The 21,183-nt window shown below is 40.2% G+C and overlaps 1 protein-coding gene across 7 annotated transcripts in view; it reads left to right on the forward strand.

The window, feature by feature from the left end:
- Nucleotides 1-19,424, forward strand: part of INO80D (INO80 complex subunit D) — a 46,264-nt gene extending 26,840 nt beyond the window's left edge. For 5 of the 7 annotated variants that reach the window (XM_027636907.1, XM_027636910.1, XM_027636912.1 and 2 more), the window contains 6 exons: nt 977-1,086; nt 2,971-3,104; nt 4,563-4,780; nt 5,174-5,331; nt 6,308-7,500; nt 7,934-15,508. In XM_027636907.1, coding sequence (XP_027492708.1) covers nt 977-1,086; nt 2,971-3,104; nt 4,563-4,780; nt 5,174-5,331; nt 6,308-7,476 — 1,789 coding nt within the window. In that variant the 3' untranslated portion in view covers nt 7,477-7,500; nt 7,934-15,508. Of the gene's footprint in view, nt 1-976; nt 1,087-2,970; nt 3,105-4,562; nt 4,781-5,173; nt 5,332-6,307; nt 7,501-7,933; nt 15,509-18,061 lie in introns of those variants that run through there. The other 2 variants (XM_027636911.1, XM_027636913.1) reach the window with 2 other exon arrangements.
- The last annotated feature ends 1,759 nt before the right edge of the window (nt 19,425-21,183 follow it).

Below are 21,183 nucleotides of genomic sequence, written 5' to 3' on the forward strand. Positions count from 1 at the left end.
GTTTTTGGGTAGACCAGCAAAGCCAGGTGTGCCTGTCATCACTGCTCTGGTTAATTTAAGTAACCAAAGAGTCTTTTCAGTTATGACATTTTTCTCAGGAGTAATACTGCTAACTAAAACTTTGCTCAGTCAAAGTGCAATTGATGACAGAACTGGCCGAAGAAAAACAGTCAGGCTACAGACAGCTTTCTGTCAACCTAGAAAACAACGTGTACAGAGGTGAAAGCCAGCCCTGGAATCGCCAGCTTTCCACTGAAGGTGACACATGCCTCGAGTGCAGGCTAACACCAAGCGAGCTGTGTAACACTTGCGGTGCTCGTCCACACTGCTGCCTGGTCGCCTGCTTGCAGCTCAGGCTCAAAGCATAGAGGCTGTGCTGAGGGAGTGCCCAGCTCTGGGCACCTGCTGGTGGATTGGGCTGTAGCACGTTGATGAAGGAGAGCTTTTATCCATGTTGAGCACGCTCAGGCTCTGCCACTCCAGAGCTCAGTCTAAGTTTGTCTGAGCACATGCTTGCATGTAAGCTCTGGGGATGCTCGGCATGTTTTGATTTATGAACAGGCTTGGAAGTGCACCCGACTGCCCACATAGGCATACCCAATACATTGCATTCTAAAGATTGACCTCCTTTTGAGAGTCACTGTGCTGACACTCAACTACTGCTGCCCTTGGCTCTGTTGCAGGGTGTTGTAATATTTACACAGTAGCAGCACACAGCACCTCTCATTACAATTAAGGTCCTGTGAAATAAACAAGAATCCTCCTGTTACTGCAGTCACACCTTCACCTGTCATTGACATCTATTCTGTGTCCCTGTGTAGAGTCTGGTAGTAGCGTGCACCCCATCTGGATCATGACACACACATGTGTGTTATAATTTTCCATCCTACTGTGCCACGTTCAGTGCAATAATTGTGTTAAGTAACCACCCAAAACTGGGGCTTTGTCTCTAAATTCTTTTATGTTTTCTTTTCAGCACAAGCCAAGTGAGGCAGAGAGATGCAGAACCAACAACCTGTAGCGGGACTTCGAAGGGAGAGCAGTGCACTAACAAGGCCCTTCCATTCACCAGGCACTGTTTTCAGCGTATCCTCTTAACTCTTTGGGAGTTGCATTCAAGCATGGAAGTTCTGTTTTAGAGGTTTTTTTGTTTGTTTGTTAGATTTTTACCTTGACAAATAAGTTTTCACAAAGAAATACCTATTTGTTAGTGTGTCATAACTACTTTGCTTTTAACTTTTCTGGGTGATTTGGGTCTACAGACAGTGAAGATACGTAGTTTGCCACTGGTATCTGTTATAGTAACATCATTTTACTTCGTAATCTGTGTTTGGTAGATGCTAGAAACCTGTACAAAAATGATCATCTTTCACGATGACTTGGTACAAACCACGTGGCTTTCAGCTTCTTGGTTTTCATGCAGTTCTTGGTAGGTTCCAATAGACTATCTTCCTATGACAGTGTTATTGGAACAGATTTTTATACATAGTATAAAAAGATGGCTTACACTGACTAGAAAGATGGAAATCATACTTTGCATTGTTCAAAGCAGCAGAATAGAAAGGGTCACAGAACCTCATAGTCTAGATGAGGAAGGATTCCCAGTGCTTGAAATTTCAAGCAAATCTTGAAAAGGACGTTAAGAGTCAATGGATAAAGATCACAGAAAGAAGAGAGCACATTAGAAGTGAGGTTTTGTTCTGAAGACTATAAACAGACAGACTTATGACATGTAATACTTAATGTTTTTTGGTTTTAGCTGAAGAATTATTGGTGCTTTTTTTGAAGTGACTTTTTTTGTTGAAGGTTTTGGTATTTTAAGTGACTAGTGCTGATCTGTTCTAGTTACTATCAGACTGCAGCACCTTTTCAATCTTTTTGTTTTGCTGATGCCTTGTTTTTCTTGGTTGACTTTTTGCAGGCCCCTTAAAAGCGGTCTGCAGAGCAGTTCAAACTCTCTGTATGAGAGAGCACCATGGTGTGCAGTTGTCTTTGGGATTTGCCTCATGATTCAAATGGTTTTATTTTTTCTTTTTTTTAAGTTTAAGTGGTCTTGCTTGTTGGTGTGTGTAAACTAGAAAAGTCAAGGGTAGTGATTTTGCATTTATGCCCATTTTTTTCTCTCTGCATTTTCTTCTCAGTGGAAGGAGTTTCTCCTAAAATGAACAAGGCTCTTAGTTCTGACCCATCTGTCCAAGTGTGTTATCTGGACCATTCAGCGGTTTTTTCATTTTCTTTGTCCTTTTTTCTGTGTTTGTGTTTTAACATTTTATGAACATACATAGTGATGTTGAAGTCTGACAACTGTTGAAGATGGAAGGAGTTCTTCTAATGTTGTTAGGAAAAACCACAATGAGGTATCTGTTTGATTTGCTGTAAGTCTAGAAGCATTTTCACTCCTGCAAGGGTTTTTTCTGAAGGAAATCTCAGCAAGCTTACGTTTGGATTTATTTGACCTTTCTGTCTGATTGCACGTCTTTTTTTCAGAGAAACAGGAAGGATCTTGAAACTTCTTTTTCTGTGCTCTAAAGATAAATGCCAAGAATGTACCTTAAAAGATTGAATTAAGAAATACTCTTTCTTTAATGTTTCAGTATGGATTGTCATTAGTCTGTAAGGAAATAGTCCTGTTGACTACACTGTTCCAACTGCTACTATTGATCTATTGATTAAGACTCCAGGAAAAGGCTTCTTTTCGCTAAGAACTCATTAGTGAAATGCCTGCTTTTATAAAACTATCTCAGCATATAATAAAATCATTAGAGATTCTGCATGAATGCAGTTTTTTCACCTTAAAAGTTGGGTTTGAACCTTACCTAGCTTTGAACTTGAATAGCAAAGTTAAGGTACTCATTAAAAATAACATCTATGGACAGATAGAATGGAAGGCTCTGATCTTTATCAGATTGATAAATCAAAGGGCGTTCCTCCATCGTTGTCTCGTGTTATTCCTGATGCAGAAATGCACAGATATCTTATTGAACCGTTCTCAGCAGCTCTTCTCAAGTTGCACAGCCAAGTTTGCAGATGGTCAACAGTGCTCTGTGCCAGTTTTTGACATTACACATCAGACACCTCTGTGCGAAGAACATGCCAAAAAAATGGTAAGTACAAAGCCAAAACCGTATTTATTTATGTATTGGGATGATCAGGAGTTTTAATCCCAGTCTTCCTATGCACTCTTCCTTGACAATTAGCAAGTTTATGAACTTAAGAGCTCGTATCCTATTATTTTTCTTAAGAGGGTAAAACATGCCAAACATTCCCAGTATAAAGTATGTTGTGAAAATCTTTTCCATAGTTTTAAGGATATAATAAAGTGTGCATGAGAAAATCCTTCACTGGAAAAAAACTGAATTCTTCTCTTGAACTGAGAAATGGAAGATCATTGTGAGATCCCGTGGTCATTTTATTCAGCCTCATTCTTGGTCCTTGGATCTGAGTGTGAGCATGGTATTAAGAAGTCTGCAGCTTAAGTAGTCTCAGTACATGGGGCCCAAAATATTTTCTAGAGGAAATGTAGATAGCAATTACAAGCATGCAGATAATGGGTTTACTACTTTATTTACCTTCCAGTAACTATTAGAATTTATCTTTAACCTCCTTTGGGGATCAGTGGCCTACCTCAAGTTCAGAGAATGCGGAAATTAAGTTGATGTCCTCTGCTCTCCTTTTATGCCTTCTATTTTCCAGAAAAAAACCTTAAGGATAATTCACAAACCTGCTTCTGTCTTGTCCCTCCTTCAAGGTGTCTTGTCTCACTTCAATTAGGTGTAAAACTGCCTTTGTTTGTTTGTTTGTTGGGGTTTTTTTGATATGTCGTGTGGTTATTGTGTGGGTTTTATTATTGCTTTTGTCCAGGCTCTCCAATAGTTGTGAGTTATGGAGTTTTTTGGATTAAAATGTGAGAATTTGTGCTACGCAGATTTGTAGGGGATTTTCCCCCACTTCTAGGCAATCTTTCATGTCTCAAGGTTTACTTCTGTAGCAAATACAGTCCTCTACCATTCCCAGTATGATGGCAACTAAAGAGTGATGATAGTTTGATTTATTTTTTAATGGGTCAGTGATTGCTGTTCAGAAGCAATGAGGCCATAGTTGTTTACCCACATCCTTACCCGAGTCCAACAGTATTAATTCTGTTTCCTCAATGCTGTCCCTCTGTTATGGCAGCGGACACTTGAAGATCCTGGCTTCAGCTGCTGCAGCCTATCTGCGTTAACACCAACTCATAATAGTGTTTGGTCTTTAATACAAGGGTGCTGCTAAGGGTTACAGTTTTACACTAGTTTAGTTAGGTTTTACTATGACAATTTTTAAAGTGATACTGCATGTGTGATAAATCTCCTGTTTAGCATACCTCATAATTTGGTCTATGTTATTTTTGCCATTGGGATCAATGGGGAAGGAAGCAGATCAAGTTTTGTAGCCATGCCTGGGTATAAGTTAGCAGTCTCTCTTACATTACATGTGAATGTCTGTGGAATGGCCAGGGTGAAAAAAACAAGGAAAGTAACGCTTGTTCTCAATATGCTCTCATTGCTATTGTTTTGCTCCCAAAGGATAATTTCTTGAGAGGAGACAGCTCCCGTAAAGTTCAGCACCAGCAGCAGAGGAAACCCAGGAAAAAAACGAAGCCACCTGCACTTACCAAAAAACACAAGAAGAAGAGAAGGCGAGGCCCACGCCGGCCCCAGAAACCCATTCCTCCTGCAGTGCCCCAAGGGAACCTCACCATGCCTGCCAGTGTCTCACTGCCAGTAGAGATACCCCACATACGGTCAGTGGTAGGCCTGCCCCAGTTTCTCACTGTTGGCTTGAATGTTGTCCGTGAGCACTGGAGAAAGGTGTGATTTTGCTGTGCTGATCAGCATCTGGAGCAGGGCTAGAAATTGCATCTCCATTGACTGTTGAAAAAAAACTTCAGAGTGGGTCGTTTTGGATTTGAGCAATGATTGGGTTTGATGGATAAAATATTTTGACCCTGATGTCACGTCTTATGTACTTAGTGAGTAGGCTAAGCTTCCTGAAGAAACTTCCTAAATGCATTTTTTCCGAGATAATGGGGTTAAAAAATATGGGGAAACATCCATTCTAGATGGATATGCATTCATAGTTGTCTTTTGGAGGAACCAGAGTTGAACAGCAAGGACTAATGTTACTTTCTGTTCAGGAGCCCCTCCACACCAGAGCTGAGTGCTGATGAGCTGCCTGATGATATCGCCAATGAAATCACAGACATTCCACATGACTTGGAATTGAATCAGGAGGACTTCTCTGATGTCCTGCCGCGGCTGCCTGATGACTTGCAAGATTTTGATTTCTTTGAAGGTACCATTTTATTTTATGCTAGCATGAACACAGTCAGTGAGCTGAAGAAGTGAGTGTTTCTAAACTGCATTTTGGGGAGTTGCTTGCTTTCTTACAGAGTTATAAATTCTAGAGAAGGAAGTGTGCATTTGATCTATTGTTTGTGAGCTCTGAAGTAAAGCAGACTTTAAGAAGGCTGTGTATAGTTCTCTGCTTGCTCATATAATTACTACTTTGAAAATCCTAATTAGTTTAGTATTTTAATAATTCATTTTACATTTTTACTGCCTGTCAGTGTTACAGTTTAATCAACAGTATTCACAGTAATGGCATCTTTCTGCCATTGAGTGGGGCTGGAATCACAGTCAATATTGGCCTTTGATAAAAAGAGAAGAGAGTGAGAATAAAATTTTTAAATACGTTTCTGAAACTAGTTCTTGATCAGAACTGTGCCTGAATTTCTGCGTTCTAAAGCTCAGCACCTATCACATATAACACAGAAATTAGAACAGCCTGGAGTTGGGTACGTGATTTCTTTGGTCGTTTTCTGATATAACATGACATCAGAATGTGTTTGAGTTGATAGTAACCTAAATTATACTGTCTGTGTAAATTTTAGGTCCAGGCTGTAATATTGGTAAGTAGGAAGGGGGTTTGTGGACTATTTGTGTTATTGCAGCATTGAAGAAAATCTTACTAGACCTAAAGTAAAAATGCTTAAATAAGTTTAAGAGGCATCTCCCATTGTAGTATGTGGAAAAGGACGGTGGAGAGGGGGAGTTCCATTGAAGAGGAAGGTGTAATTTCTTGGTTTTCTTACCTTGTTTACCTAGTGAAGACTGACAAATGATATTTTCTGTGTACTGCAAGCCATGCTGGAAGGTTATCATACACTGCAGCTCTGTACTGCACTGTCTGTACATCTGCATCCTTAGAGTGCCAGTGCCAGGCTCACCTGAGAGGTGAGTGCTAACTCATGGTGTCCCTGTTTCTACAGGTAAAAATGGAGATCTCCTTCCAACTACAGAAGAGGCTGAAGAACTGGAACGAGCCCTACAGGCTGTAACTTCTCTTGAGTGCCTGAGTACCATTGGAGTACTTACACAGACAGATGGTGTGCCAGTTCAGGAGCTGTCAGATAGAGCGATAGGGGTGTTCTCTACAGGTGCTGGAGCTCCAGGAATGCAGTCCTTGAGTCGAGAGGTTAACACGGATCTGGGGGAGCTGTTGAATGGGCGTATAGTACATGATAATTTCTCCGGTCTGGAGCTGGATGAGAACTTGCTCCGTTCTGCTACCTTGTCCAACCCACCTACGCCCCTGGCAGGGCAGATCCAGGGGCAGTTCTCAGCCCCAGCCAACGTTGGCCTTACTTCTGCCACTCTGATAAGCCAGAGTGGCCTTGGGGAGAGAGCCTTCCCGGGACAGTTTCATGGACTTCATGATGGCAGCCATGCCTCCCAGAGGCCCCACCCTGCCCAGCTGCTGAGCAAGGCAGATGACCTGATCACCTCACGACAGCAATACAGCAGTGACCATTCACACTCCTCACCCCATGGAAGCCATTATGATAGTGAGCATGTGCCGTCTCCCTACAGTGACCATATCACATCCCCTCACACCACATCCTTCTCTGGTGATAATTTGGCAGCTACCTTCTCAGCAGAGATGCCCATGATGGCACAGCACTTGCTCCCAACTCAGCTGGATGTGCCACTTAGCGGGGTGGTCAACCCCAGAACTCACTGGGGAAATCTTCCTGTCAATCTTGGGGACCCCTCTCCGTTTAGCAACCTTCTTGGTGCAGATGGACACCTCCTGTCCACCTCCCTGTCCACACCACCTACCACCTCGCACTCAGAGACCACACAGCCTGCCTTCGCCACTGTGACCCCCAACAGCTCCAGTGTGCTTCCGGGGTTACCGCAGACCAGTTTTAGTGGCATGGGTCCTGCCTCTGCTGAACTCATGGGCTCCACCTCCCCTAAACAACAGCTCCCTCAGTTCAGCGCAGCCTTTGGGCACCAGCTGAGCTCCCACAGTGGCATTCCCAAGGACCTGCAGCCCAGCCACAGCTCCATAGCTCCTCCCACGGGCTTCGCAGTGACCGGTGCCACCGCTACCAGTACCAATAACGCATCCGCGCCCTTCACCACCTCCAACTGAGCTTGTCTGCCTGGCTCCATGCAGGTAGATGGGGGACCTGTATTTTCTATCTTTTCTTTTTTCCTTTTTCTTTATTTTTTTCTGTCCTCTCTTCCTTCCCTGTTTTTTAAGAGGGGGTTGAGAAGAAAACCCCTGCTTCAGTACTGACCAGGGTTAGCCCTCTGTGAACCTTGCTGTAGCGTTCACATGTGCTTGTTATGCACTGGTGCTCATTTATTGCAGGCAGGTTCACCATTCCCCAATAATTCCTTAAGGATACAGCACAGTTACTGGATGTAATTGATCTTAGCAGTAAGACCTAGAAATGGGAAGATACCTCAGATCATTGATGCATTTTACTGTTCCCTAGGGTTCAGATCAGTGCTTGCTATCCCATTAGCATCTGGTAGAAAGTTTTCCAGTGGGAAGAAGTCTCTTGTTTTATTTATTTTATTTTTAATTTACTTTTTTTCCAAAGGTAGCATCTGGCATGGAAAACTTGGCTGCACACATTGCTTTGAAAATGGTGCGCTGAAGTCCTAAATCAAGATCATGGTTCAAGGATGAGTTTGGCAGTTTCTTAAAATAGTCTCTTGACCTTCTCCGTGTGCGTGTGTATGTTTGGGGTGCAGGGAGCAGAATTCCTTTTCTTCTTTTGGTGAAGAAGGGAGTTGTCCCCTTCCAGAACTGGTCACTGTTCTTATTGCATGCTGATTTTGGAGTTTTTTTATTATCATGATTTGTAATTAATTGAGTAGCAAAGGGATCAGTTGACTGGTTGCCCATCAGTTTGAAGGCTGATATGAAGTTAGCCCAGGGAAAAAAAAAGAAACAGGATTGAAATAGACCATGGATTCCTGAAGATTCCTGTGCAGAAGTTCCCTTCCTTGCTGAATTACTGTGGCCTTGTAGCATTGATGATTTGCCTTTTCAAGTGTGTCTTTGTCCAGAACTCTTTGCCTGACAGGCTAACAGGTATTTCCCAGCTGAAACCGGAAGAATTTGGTTGGTATTCTCCCTGTCCACACAAGTCTAGGTCAGACCCTTTGCAAGTTTCAAATGGATGCATTTCTCAAAATATGTCTAGCTAGTGAGACTTCCTTGGATAGTTTTTAATCCCCTGAGAGCCATATAGTTTTTTTGACATGTGTAGGATTTGATCCTGTGTTTGGGAAGCTGAATGTGTGTAAGGAACTAGCAGGTACCTATCAGCAGTCATGGCTAACCAAAAGAGAAATCACTAAAGCAAAATAGGTAAGAATTCCTTCTGTCTGCAGGATGGTTTTGTTTGTACTGAGCACCTGCTAAAGATAGTATTCAGACTCTTTGGTAGTAATTTCAGTTCCTAAAGAAAGGAGTCAACTAGGTTTTAGAATTTTTTAAAAATAATTTTATTTTTTAATTTTACGTTTTTTAAACCAAGAGATAACAACAGAAGAAATTCTGAGGTGTTTACTTGCATCTTCTTATCAAGAAGGAAACAAAGGACTTTGCTTGTGACTCTATAGGACTCAAATTTGCTACTGTACTCTGACTTTGACTGTAAAAGTAGCTCTTACTTAATATTACAAATCTCTACTCTTGGTTTATTTCTGAGATGCAGATGAGAGAAAATAGAATATTCTTCATTTCAGTCTTTTACTGTGGAAGACGGATTTCATTCTACCTTACAGGAAAAAGTCCTACCTACGTGTATTGTAGTCTATTTCAGGAAATTAAGAGATAACCAAGCACATGTAATAGGGAGACCTAATAAATTTTTGGAGCAAAGGATCATTGACCGAAGTTTAGTTGCTATAGAAATTCATTTTGTTAGCAGTCAGGCACACACCAAAATCTCTGACCCAAACCTCTCCTTCCATCTTCCTAAGGAATAGAATTTAAATGGGATAGGTCTTGTGTCTTACTATTGTAGCAGTCATACTATCCGTCTTTTCTTGAAAGATCTCTCCTCTTTAAATATAAAAGAGCGTGGATGATGCATATGTCCTTTCCTGAAATTGCAAGTGTATGTGGGTGGAGGAAACAAAAATTATTTTCATGCTTCTGTTGTTATGAAGTCATTATTTCATACTTGGTAAAATAGATCTGAATAATATAAGCTGAATATTTTTAAGTGGTGATTTAAATATGTTTGTAACATTTAAATGTTTTTAAATCACATAAAAAGTTTAATTGAAGCCTATGAAATCCTGCTTGTGATTGTCCTGCTGATTGAGGAATTGTGAATGAGGCAAATCTGATAAGGCTTTTATTTATTTTTGTGTTATGTTACCCATACTTTGTTGAGGAGACAACTGTTTGATTTGCAAATGATTTTTGTTGTGTCCATATACCTTCTTCAGTTTGTTCAGATGACTGAAAAGGAGCGGAGAACTAGTGTACCAAATAGTTTATTCTTTAATCTGTTTGTGCATTCACATAATTTTAGAGGGTGTCAATTTCTGTACATTGGTTTCAGGACCTTGGTCTTGAAATGGTTCTTGTGCCCATCAAACTAGTGCAGAGTATATTTGCCCCACATCACACTTCCCTTTCTTAGAAAATGCTGGGGGGAAAGGGAGGAGAAGAACTGAGTGCAAACTTCTCCTCGGTCTCATTGGTATAAATTACAAAGGAGCTTTTTCGTCTAAGGTCACCTTGAGTTTGTACTGATGTAACTCAGAACAGAACCCAGCTCCTGATCTGTGTTGATCTAGATGGGAATTTCAAAAGCTGTCAGAGGTATGCAGGTCCACAGTTCCCATTTGAAATCAATGGCCTTTATGTACCTGCATTTCTATAAAGTAGCCTAGGATATCAACTCTCTTCCCCCACTTAGATTTCCATTTCTGTATATCCCTTGATGACTCTTCAAAAGTGACTGAGTAACATTTTTCAATGAGCAAACTAAGTTTGCAATAAAGCTGCACTTTTAAAAATAAATTTCAGTTTGTATACATTTGAAATAGGAATCCCTCTGTCCTGTTTGACGCAGTGTTCTGAAATGGGCCACCACTCTTGCCTTTTTCTGGTTCACCTCCCATTTTTTTCAATGCCACCAATGTCATGGTTACAGCCTAAAAAGCAGTTACGGGTCTTGATCTTAGCTTTACAAGGTGGATCATTCCAGATGGACTTCTACACCCACACAGCCTGTTGACTTCAGTGCATCAGTGTCTTACTGTTGGATGCAAGAGATCCAATTGAGGGGTATGTGCAGTCAGAGATGTTTCATACTTCTTCCTCTGGGAAATACTGCACGTCTGGTTAAGGTAGTCCTTGAGGCTGTTACTTATGTGGTTCCCAAGTAGAATCTATGCTCCCTCACAAAGGTTTTTGAGTATCAGCTCTTACAGCAATTAGCACTCTCATCACACTTTCACCAAAGAGCCAGTGTAGCAATTTCAGTTCATTGATTTGAGATGCTTAATACCTGTTGTGCCCTTTACATGTTAACAAATGGAATAAGTCTAGTTGAACCTAAAGGTTAATTTCTTTACATAAGATTTGAGTTTTAAAGAACTGAAAAAAAATTAGACATAGAATAGAATATGTAACATCACTTTTGGCAATAATAGCACCTCAATTAGTCTTTGTACTGAAGTACTTAACCCAAGATGAATTTTGACAGTGTATGGAGGCTTATCAGGAACAGCTTCATGCTTGCCTGGTGTTTAAGGCATTCTTTACCATACGCTTTGACGTTTCCTTTCCCCTGGGAAGACTTTACACCAACTCTGAGGGGAGCCATATGTGCTTAGATAGCTCAAAACTGATTTGCTCTTTGTCCTCATAATTATTATGATACAAGATGATGTATGTGTGATGCAAGAAGATGGAAAAGATGCGTAATTTTGTTTCCTCCTGCCTTCCAGTTCCTCCAGGTTCTTGCTTAGATCCATTCTTGTTATAGTAGCATGCTTCTCCCTGTGGTTGAGCACACTGATAATGCTGAGAGGTAGCACAGTTGCAGGTCTGCCTCAGGTACTGTGGAGAAGATGGCAAGAGCTAGGTTTCCCACTGAAAATGGGAATTTGCAGTTCTCATTTGGAAAGCCTTGGAAAGCCGTGAGAATCTTATCAGCTGCTAGGCAAAAAGCAGAGAAAATCTCTCAACGACTCTCTCTCAAAGGAGAGTTGTACCTAGTAGCAAAGAGAAGCTAAGGGAAGTGGCTTTTTAATTTTTAATTATTTTTTTAAAGAGAAACATGACTATTGGGAAATTCTGTTGTGAGCTGTTAGGCATGGTGTGATGCCACTGGCTTTAGGTGTCAAGACAAAAAGCCTAGGATTGAACCTGCAAACCAGTATCCAAATTCAGTTTGAAGCTTTGTTTTGCTGTAACCACATCTAAATACAGTCTGGGATTGAATCTGGTTGCTAGAAGAGTCCTACAAAAGTGTACAATAAACACTGGATAGATGTCTTCCCTGAGAAGCTGGCCCTGGTGGCTACCTACACTGCTTTTGAACACCAGCTCCCTGAGCTCCTGCAGCCCCTTTGCTGCTGCATTTCCCTGTAGGTATTGGCAGACCTCCAAGGGTATTTCTCCCTATCTTTGTGCTGCACTGAGCTAAATCCACTCATGAATTCTCCAACAGTATGAGCCTTTGGGCAGAGAAGAGGGAAGCCTTTTAGAAGATCCAGCTACCTGTAGTTGGACCTTTCAAGACTTGCAGAGTGCAGAGACAGTGGCAGGAGGTGCTTTCAGCAGACAAACAGTAGAAAAATTACCTGCAGTGATTTTCTGCAGTGAGATGTTTGTGTGGCTGTCTGGGCAGCTTCCCTGGTGGAACTGGTGTATTTTTGCTTTTGTATTTTTACATGTGAAGGAGTCTCCTGTGCAAGGTCCAGTGGTGGTAGAAACAGCAACTGAAGGAATAGTTTTGGGCTAATGTGCTGACCAGATCTTTAGGTCTTTCTCATCTTCTGATCACAAGGTCTTTCTGATCTTTTGGGTAACATTTAATAAGGGGAATTTGTGGGTGCTTCTTGTACCCCCTTTATTTTCTTTCACTCAGCATTCTTCATCATTCTTGCTTCTATTTTCCCATTCTCAGACACTTCTCCAGTGTAAGTGCCAACTGGTAAGTCTTCCATAGTTCTAAGTGAATCTGACTGTAAAATGAAAGGGAGGAGAGATGACTGCAATTCATAACATACATTTTGGATGCTAGAATGACAGTGCAGTAGATCAAAGTATTTCTCAGATCAATGAGTAAGGAGATGTTTCACAGCACACTAATATGTCATGAACTAGATGCTGAGGATACAACATTGATCATGGGAGTGCACACACTAGCAGTGAATATAGAGGTACTTTTAGCAAGAGTTTGCCTTCTCAGAAATTCCTCTTCTTTTGAGAAGTGTGTCAGTAGAAAGTCAAAAAGAAAAATTTAAATTATTCTTTCTTAATACGCACAAGCCCAAATAAAAGTAAGGAGGGTTGGTGAAAAAAATCTATATTTATATTTACTAAACTTGGACTTTAGGGGAAGTCTGGTCATGAGAGACCTTAGCTCTTGTTGGGTAAAGTTTTGGTCTTGTCTTTAAAAGTAGGCAAAAACTGTTGTTGGGAAGAAAAGTTTGGTGGAGGAGAAGGAGTTAAAAAGATGCATCTTAAAACAATTTTCTCTCTCATGTCTTCAGCCTCTTTTTTAAAAAAAACAACAATACAGTAGTGACTATTTTGGGAGCTTTTCCCTTTGCTGTTCTGGTACTTCTCATTGTTGTTGAGTTCTTTGCTTTCCCCTGTTTTACTCTGCATTCACATAGTCCTTCTCTAGCTACTATGGAATAAGTTAATGTAGTGGAAGCATGAAAGGAGAAAGTGGGTGTGGCTCCACGTTGAGAGCAATAGTTGGAGAAGGCTTTCTTTATATGTCTCCTTGAAGTAAGTGTTGGCACCTTTTCAGTCTACTCTAGGTCACAGAATTTGGTTTGGAAGTGAATAGGATGAAATTTGGGCTTTTGACCATAAAACTGTACTTACTCGCTGTAGAAAAATGCATTCTTCATACTCTTCCCTTGCTAGTCCCCAAACACACACACAGTGAGATGTCCAGAGTGCCCGCGTGTCGACCACATAGGCATGTTGAACTTGGTCCAGTAATGCTAATGTTTAACCTGCTTTCTGTCGTTGTCAGCTGGTGCCCACGGAGATGAACTCGGGATAGGTAACGTTCCCAGATACCCTCTGGAAAACTTTAACTTTGGTGCAGATTGCTCTGATGTAGCTAACTGCGATGGCATTGGCTTCTGCCTTGGAGTGGACTGATTTACCCTGAAATGACTCTCTAACCTGCATCTTAAACAGTGTAGTTGGTTCTGGTGCAAATAGATTAATTCTGAAGTGATGGACATTTTGATTCTCATGCAAAATAGCTACATCCTACCAGAAGGGGTTGAACCAGTTTCTCTGAACAGTGATGACCTTCACTGTACAGTTTTGGGTATGTCTCAGGGATTCCTTGTGGAAATAAGGGCAGTTAACAAAAAAAAAAAAAAAACAAAAAAAAAAAAAAAGAAAGAAAGAAAAAAAAAAGTAAATAGTTTTAAAAGTAAATAATAATTTAAGGTAGAGCGTCACCGAAGTGAGAGCGCAAGAAGGAGAAATCTTTATTCAGTTTTATAGTCAACGATGTCTGGCTTACGGACTCTTTCTCTTCTCGGGGCTCTCATCTCAAGTTCAACGTACAGAATCTTTTTCATCACGCTCAGCTTTAAACTTTTTATTTAAAGATACCCTTCCCCAATGAGCTTTCAGAATACTTATTGTAGATTTTAAGAGAAATGGTATATTAATTTATGCTATTAACATCACCTCATAAATTATAAGTTTTATACTAAAGCTGTATTGAGTGTAATGAATTATGTTGCATATGTGTTTTTAATAGCTATAAAATTATATACAAGCTTTTTTGGAAAAACAAACTAGTGAAGCACCTTTTTACACTGGATCTTTGCCGTGTCAAGGTGTACAGCTATTCTTTGCTACCTTGCAGATATCTATATCTATATATAGATATATATATAAATAAAATAAAATGGTATCCTGTATCAACAAGTATAGAACTCTTTTTAACCCTTATATTACTGTTCCTATAACTCTTTTTAAAATTTGAGTGTTACATTCTGCAATAATTTATCCGTGGTTTGTACCTATGATTAGAAATTTAGTTACAGGGTAAATAGATCAAATTTTAAAAATCCAACTACTGTAGCTGGAAGTCGTGAACCAAGTTTGTAAGACCTTTTCTTTTTTTTTAATGTATTTATTTCCAGTTAGCTCTGTGAGTTGGAATTTGAAAAGTTGGAACATTAGGAATCTACAGTGTCTTATTCAGGAATTTTCCCCCTCCTTTCCTCACAAAGGAATTCCCACTGTGACTTATAAATAGAATTAGACTGCTTGTGTGCATGTATGTATTATATATACACACAAAAAATATGCATTGGGGGGGATGTATGTGCGATACGAATGTGTATATTGTATGTAGGTCATAGTTTTGTAAAGAGAAAAGTAGTTGAGAGGAGATGGAATGTATTGTAGAAATGTGATTATTTAGTAGGGGGTTGTTATGTCCTCACTGTTGTATAAATAACTGAAACTCTCTACTATATAATCTTCTGTTATAAGGCTAACTCTGATATCATGTCAATTTTACTGTTTTTCAAATGAGTTACATTGAGCCCTGTTTAAAATGCCATGAAAATACCAAGCTCCCAAAGACAGCCTTTAAATAAAACAAAGGGGGGATGAAGAATGATGGGAGAAATGAGTTTTTCAGGAGAAACTGAATGGGAAGGTTTGCATTTGGTGGGATGGGGAGGCATGAGAATTGCTGTATCTTTGCAAATTAATACCCAAATCTCCTGTGGTCTAACTTGGAAAATGTTGTCAATCAGTGTACTTGTGTTTTCCAATGAGGTTGTAAGGGGCACTGTTTGTGGAGTGGTCTCCATTCCATAAAAGGGTTTTGTCTTCAAAGTAGATATTTTTCTTTCATGAGGATCTTTGTGTATATCATTTTGCCCCAAAATTGCTGTTGTGGGATTGCAGAACAAAAAAACACCATGAAGTCCAGGGAGTTTCACTTGTGCTGTGAAATTCTAAATTTGATTGTGGCCACTTACCTGTTTTTTCATAATTGGAGAAGGAAGGTTTCTTTATGGGAGTTCTCACTTGAAATTGTGAGAAATCAGAAACATTCCTACAGATTGGCTTACTCTTCATACTGTTCTATTTAGGCTGGAGAAAATAACCTAATTGTTATTTATTCATACAGTATCACTTGTAATTATGATGATCCTGGTGACTTTAAAAACCTGTTTAGAAAAACAGAGCTTCCAATACTGCACAGAAATTAGAAATTTTTTTCAATTTTTTTATATCCCCCCTCCCTATCATTTGTTGATACCCCCAGACATCCCTCCCCCTTTCCTTCTCCCCACAATTTGTTTCTGGCACATATGCATACAGGCAAAAGGGCAGCGAGGTGGAAGTTGTCAGAGGCCTTTCCTTCTGCTTATTTGGTGGTAATGCGAATTAGGAGCATAAATCTTTATGCCTTTATGGGGAAGAATAGACCCATTTTTGTGTATACCTGTACAGAGAGATTATCTGTATATGAGACAATGGTAGCACTTGGCTGAATGTGGACTTGCCCTCATGATGTACAATAAATACTTATGAATGCAATCAGTCTAAATCTATATATACGTGCATACAGATGTATAGATGGACTATATGTTGTGTCACACACATGTACATTAGTTGTAACATGAGTCAATGTGTGAGCTAAAGAGAGGGACTATCCACGTAACATATGTGTAACAGGTAAGCCCTTGTGCCAGATGAGTTTTTGTTAATTCTTCTGAGGGACCTGGATGACTCAGTGACTGATCTGATCTTGGTCACCGTTGGTTTGTGTTACCTCAGCCCTCACAGTGCAGTCTCCTTGGTACCTCTCTGCCTTTGTTTTATATTAAGACTTGTTGAGGCCTCTTGCAATGCCAACCTCTTCTGCTTCTCTGTTCCATTGCCTCCATTCCAGCTCCTCCTTGTCCCTGCATCTCTACAGTTTCTCTTGCTAGCAGCAATCAGCTTTAATGGCCCAATCCAGCTCTGCTTATGCATTAGGGAAATTTTCTTGGTGATTGTAGTGGCAGCTGAATTGGGCCCTGAGCACCTGCTTGAACTTATGCAAAATTTCCCAGCTATTCAGATGTGCTTCGGTACAACTGCGATTGATTTGCAGATGAATACAAACTTTTCATAGAACCTGATGCAAAGCTCCCTAGCATATTAAAAGGTTAACCCAGCATCATATTTAAATGGTCTAAATGAGAAAACCCTACCCAACAAAAATTATCTTTTCCAGTTTTCAGCCCCAGGAAGAAAAAGGGAGTTGGGTTTGTGTTTCCCATAACACAGGCAGAAAGCAGAAGGGAGCCCTGTGCTCTGAGCAGTGGGGTTGTCATCAGACATCAAGAGAAACACATTTTGTTACACTTTACCATAAAACAGGTTTTAAAACGGTATGCAGAGTTGACCATTAACATGCTAGCACTTTGCATCTGATTGTGCATTGGGTGATCTTGCTTATGCAAGTAAATTGTGGTTTTAAGTGTTTTATTTTCTGTTTTCTGGCTAAATGGAGCTTCTATATCCTTTTAGCAGAAAGCAGCTGTCAGCAACCTGCTCAGTCACATTTAAGAGCAGTGTAACTTAGGCTTCAGTTCTGTCATCGAGCCATACTGGATTCCATGTTTTCAGGATGGCTATGACACAATTTTTCTTGGCCACAATTCAGCCATGGAATTTTGTCTTCCTTGAATTTCTGTTAGGAAAAGGTAACTGGTGCACTGTTCCATCTGAGCTTTCATGCAGTCATACACAGTGATTTCTATGATACATATGTTGGGGCGTGTGTATGGGTATGTCTGTGTTCTGGGTGTGTATAATGTATATTTATACACACATGTCTATTACGCTATTTCAGTTTATGTATGTGGAGAATGTACCTGTTGGGTATCTCCTGATATATACTCATGCATACGTATATTAAATATGTATATAGAGTGTAGATGTCCTGCATATACATATGTATATGTTATGAACCTTGGTTGGCAATTTTTTCCACACTTTTTTGCAAATTGCTGTCCCTTATGACTTATTTTCACTGAAGCTGCATTATATAGAAGATATGGAGAAATGTGTTATCAAAGTTTTATTTTAAAAAGGAGACTTTTAATTATCTAAAGCCATTTGTAATTGTCTTTTGAATTTTTACTAGAAGGGTTGTTAGTTTAAAAAAGAAAAAGAAAAAAAAGAGAAAACAAAAAAACCAAAAGCAAGCAGACAAGCCCTTAGTCCCACCGTCGTTTAGATGGACCTAAGAAAGAAATGGAAACACAAGTTTTTAAGTATTTTCTTCAGGTGTTTCTGAGGCATACTGTAGTTGCATTCTGCCCCATCCCCCTTTTATCCAATTATAATTAATGATTCATGGTTTCTTTTACACAACTTTTTCCGTCATTACTTTTGTAAATCATTGTTCACCTCCTACATTCAGTAGTACTGATATCACTAAGGAGATTTCATGTCCTTCTGTCCTTTTTAGGAGAAATACCAGTGCATCACTATTGTGTTACATTTTAACATACTTTGTGGAGGATGGATGTTTTTATTGAAGATGTCTGTAACCAGTCTAACTTATTTAATGTGAGGAGCCTTCATTGGAATCTATCGTCTGTTGGTTTCCAACAAGTTTCTGCAACTGTTTTTTCACCAACATGTTAAATAATTCCCTTCTTATTTGATGCCTGAGGTTTTGGAATTTGGGTTTATTGTTGTGGGTTTGTTTTTTGGGGTTTTCCCCCCTCCAATTCCCAAAAATGTTTATTTGCAAGTGGAGCAAAACAGATGTCAAAAGCTCAACCAATATCCTTTTTGCAGTTAAGGGTAAATATATTTATCCTAGATTTAATAAAAGAAGGTGGCAAATGGACAATCTGAAGTGCTTAGAGGGAACGCTCACTCTTTTTAAGGCTGTCTCCGAGAAGTTTGTGTTTGGTGTCATTTTAAAGGTAGCTTGATCATGCTTTGATATCAGAAACAGCCTTGTAACAAAGAGCCTCATACAGTTGTTCGGTCACTAGAGTTTAAAATGTAAACAAGTTGCAGTGGGAAAGCAAAGGTGAGGCAGTGTATTTTGAACCAGTGAATTGTAGCTTGCAAATGTACCTGATTTTGAAGTAACTGCATGGTAGCAAGGATTAGCAGTCTCTTACACCCCTTCCTTTTTCCCTCTCATCCCTGACACGTGTTCAGCATACCGTACATTGGGAAAAATAAGCAACTTACTCCAGCAAAGCTAATCCACTTAATGACTGCTTAAAGGGAACATACAAACTTGCATTGCCGCAGCCCGTCTCATGGTATTAGCTGGAGGTCTAGCTAATACGCACAAAAAGCCCAGGCCAGGCGGCTGCTGCGGATGTGTCGCTTTTGGAGAGTGTGGTGCATGGAGATGCCCAAGAAGAAGGGTCCCTTCCTTCGGGGTCCCTGGCAGCAAATGGCAACTTGCACTACTGCTTCTAGTGCTGGAGGCTCACGGACAGCATTCCAGGGGCGGGTAGGAAAGCTCGTGTTTGTACTTTCCCTTTAAATAGGAAAGGTTGGCTCACATGTTCCTCATACTTCTCAATGAATGTACTGTATTACCATTAAAAAAAAAAAAATCAATTAAATGATGATAGATTGGTCTCCTTTTGTTATCTGGTCCTTGTTTAATTTGTTTAAGGGTTTTTGTATACAAAAGTTTACATTTTTATGTATATTTTTCTTGTGTAAAAACTGATGTAATATGTGTATAAAACACTGTATGTATTATCTGTATATAGTGTGACAAAATGATTTTCTTTCTTTCTTTTGGATGTATTAATAAATCTTGCTGTGAAGTAGCTGTGTTTACTATGATGAAACCCTCTTCTCCAAGCCATTTTGCTAAGTCCAAGATGTATGGATATTGCCCAGGATGAAATATAATCCATAAAGTGATTTCTTTTTTCCTTTAAAACCTATCCTAAGTACAGTTATTAAACTGTCCTTTGCTTAGATTGCTGTAGAGTCTGATTCTGCTCTTGGTTATTCTCTGTTACTTTGTAATAACATTAGCTAATTAGTTTTGCAATCAACTCTGGGTCTTCAGTCTCTGTCCTGATTCTAATTATAGTGCTTTCTAGCTCTGGATCACTGGTCTGGAGACCAGATCCTCTTCATTTTGTCTTCTGGTTTGAGGAAGTATAATTCAAGGGGTATAGAATAGAATTTTGTCATGTATGTTGTTACATTTTCTGAGATTTAAAAAATATATACCTGCTTCATCAATGAAACTGGTAAGTTGGAGTTTGGCATTATTTTGAGGTTTAGCATGTGGATGAGAAATGATGGTCACTGAGGTGCTGTGAGGCTCTGGTCAGTTCGAGGGCAGGATTGCCAGGCCAGGGCATGCATGTGACCTGGATTGGTCAGACACTGGGAATCACCACTGCCTTGTTCGGACACAGCTGCATGCTGGGGAAAGGCTGCCATTTGTGCCACCTTGCTGTGACTGGTGCAAACAAGACTGCCTTGGCTGGCAATAACCTTCCAGTGCCAGGATTGGTCTCCAAGAGTGGCTTTTCCACAGTAGCTTGAAGGATGTCTGCTCTTTAGAACTGCACCCTGGACACTTGGCAGTAAGTAGAGGGATGCTGCATCTCCCTCTCACCATTTGTTTTGTGAAGTCTTTGCCTCTGCTTTCTGACATGAGGGGATGTGCTTCCACTATGTTTGCTTTGCTAGTCTCCATCTCCAACGTGTTTGAGGTTGTGACTTGCAAGGGAGCAGTTGTGTCCTTGGTAAGACCATCTTCAGGTTCTGTTTTTCATAAACAGTCTCAATGCTGACCTGGTCATCGAAATAATAACCAGATTGATGAGAGAGAGATTCAGTAATTTGACTTCTTTTTTAATGAACATGGCTCAGCTATTCTAGACAGTGTAATTAGGGCAGCATTGCACAGTGCCTGGTTGTAATTCAGGCCGAGGGGTAAATGGTGTCAGTGAATGATGCAGTCTTCCATGCTAACACATGCTGCAAAGGTTTCATGGCAAAGATGAAACTGTTTGTGCTTTAATACCTTGCGTTCCTGGGAGATGGAAGTACGCTGAAAGCGTTGCATCCAGACATTTATCAGGACAGAGTGATGACAGAAATGATCAGATACTTAAACAAAAGGAGAGCACAGCAGTGTAAGTTCAGTGCAATATGGCTAGAGGAAATCTACTCCAGGCTTCTCCTTTCTAGGGAATTTTCAAGGTTATGGGCCTGAGGCATTTGGACACTAGGGGTAATAGTGTGAGGCAGTTCTGGGCTGTTACAGATGCAATTCTGGCTGTGCATATGGATATTACAAAGCCGATCCTTCAAACTGCTCCATCTCAAGAAGCACTCAAAATGGCAAGACCAGGAATTGATTCTTATGGAGAAAATAGTTGTTTAAAATCTGCTTTTAACAAAACAGCAAAAGTAAGTTTCTGTTTGCTGTAAGATTTGACGTCGTAATGAGGACTAAGAAGGTGGAAGTTAGGTAAATGGGGGCTCTTCCCTGGGAATGACTATCTTACAGAAGCAGAGGTGTCTGGTCTGGTCCCGAGCTGGGCATTCCCCAGTGTGGACTTGACAAGAGATGGGTTGAGA

The sequence above is a fragment of the Corapipo altera genome, unplaced genomic scaffold (assembly GCF_003945725.1).
Source record: "Corapipo altera isolate COAL_440 unplaced genomic scaffold, ASM394572v1 45, whole genome shotgun sequence".
Lineage (NCBI taxonomy): Eukaryota > Metazoa > Chordata > Aves > Passeriformes > Pipridae > Corapipo > Corapipo altera.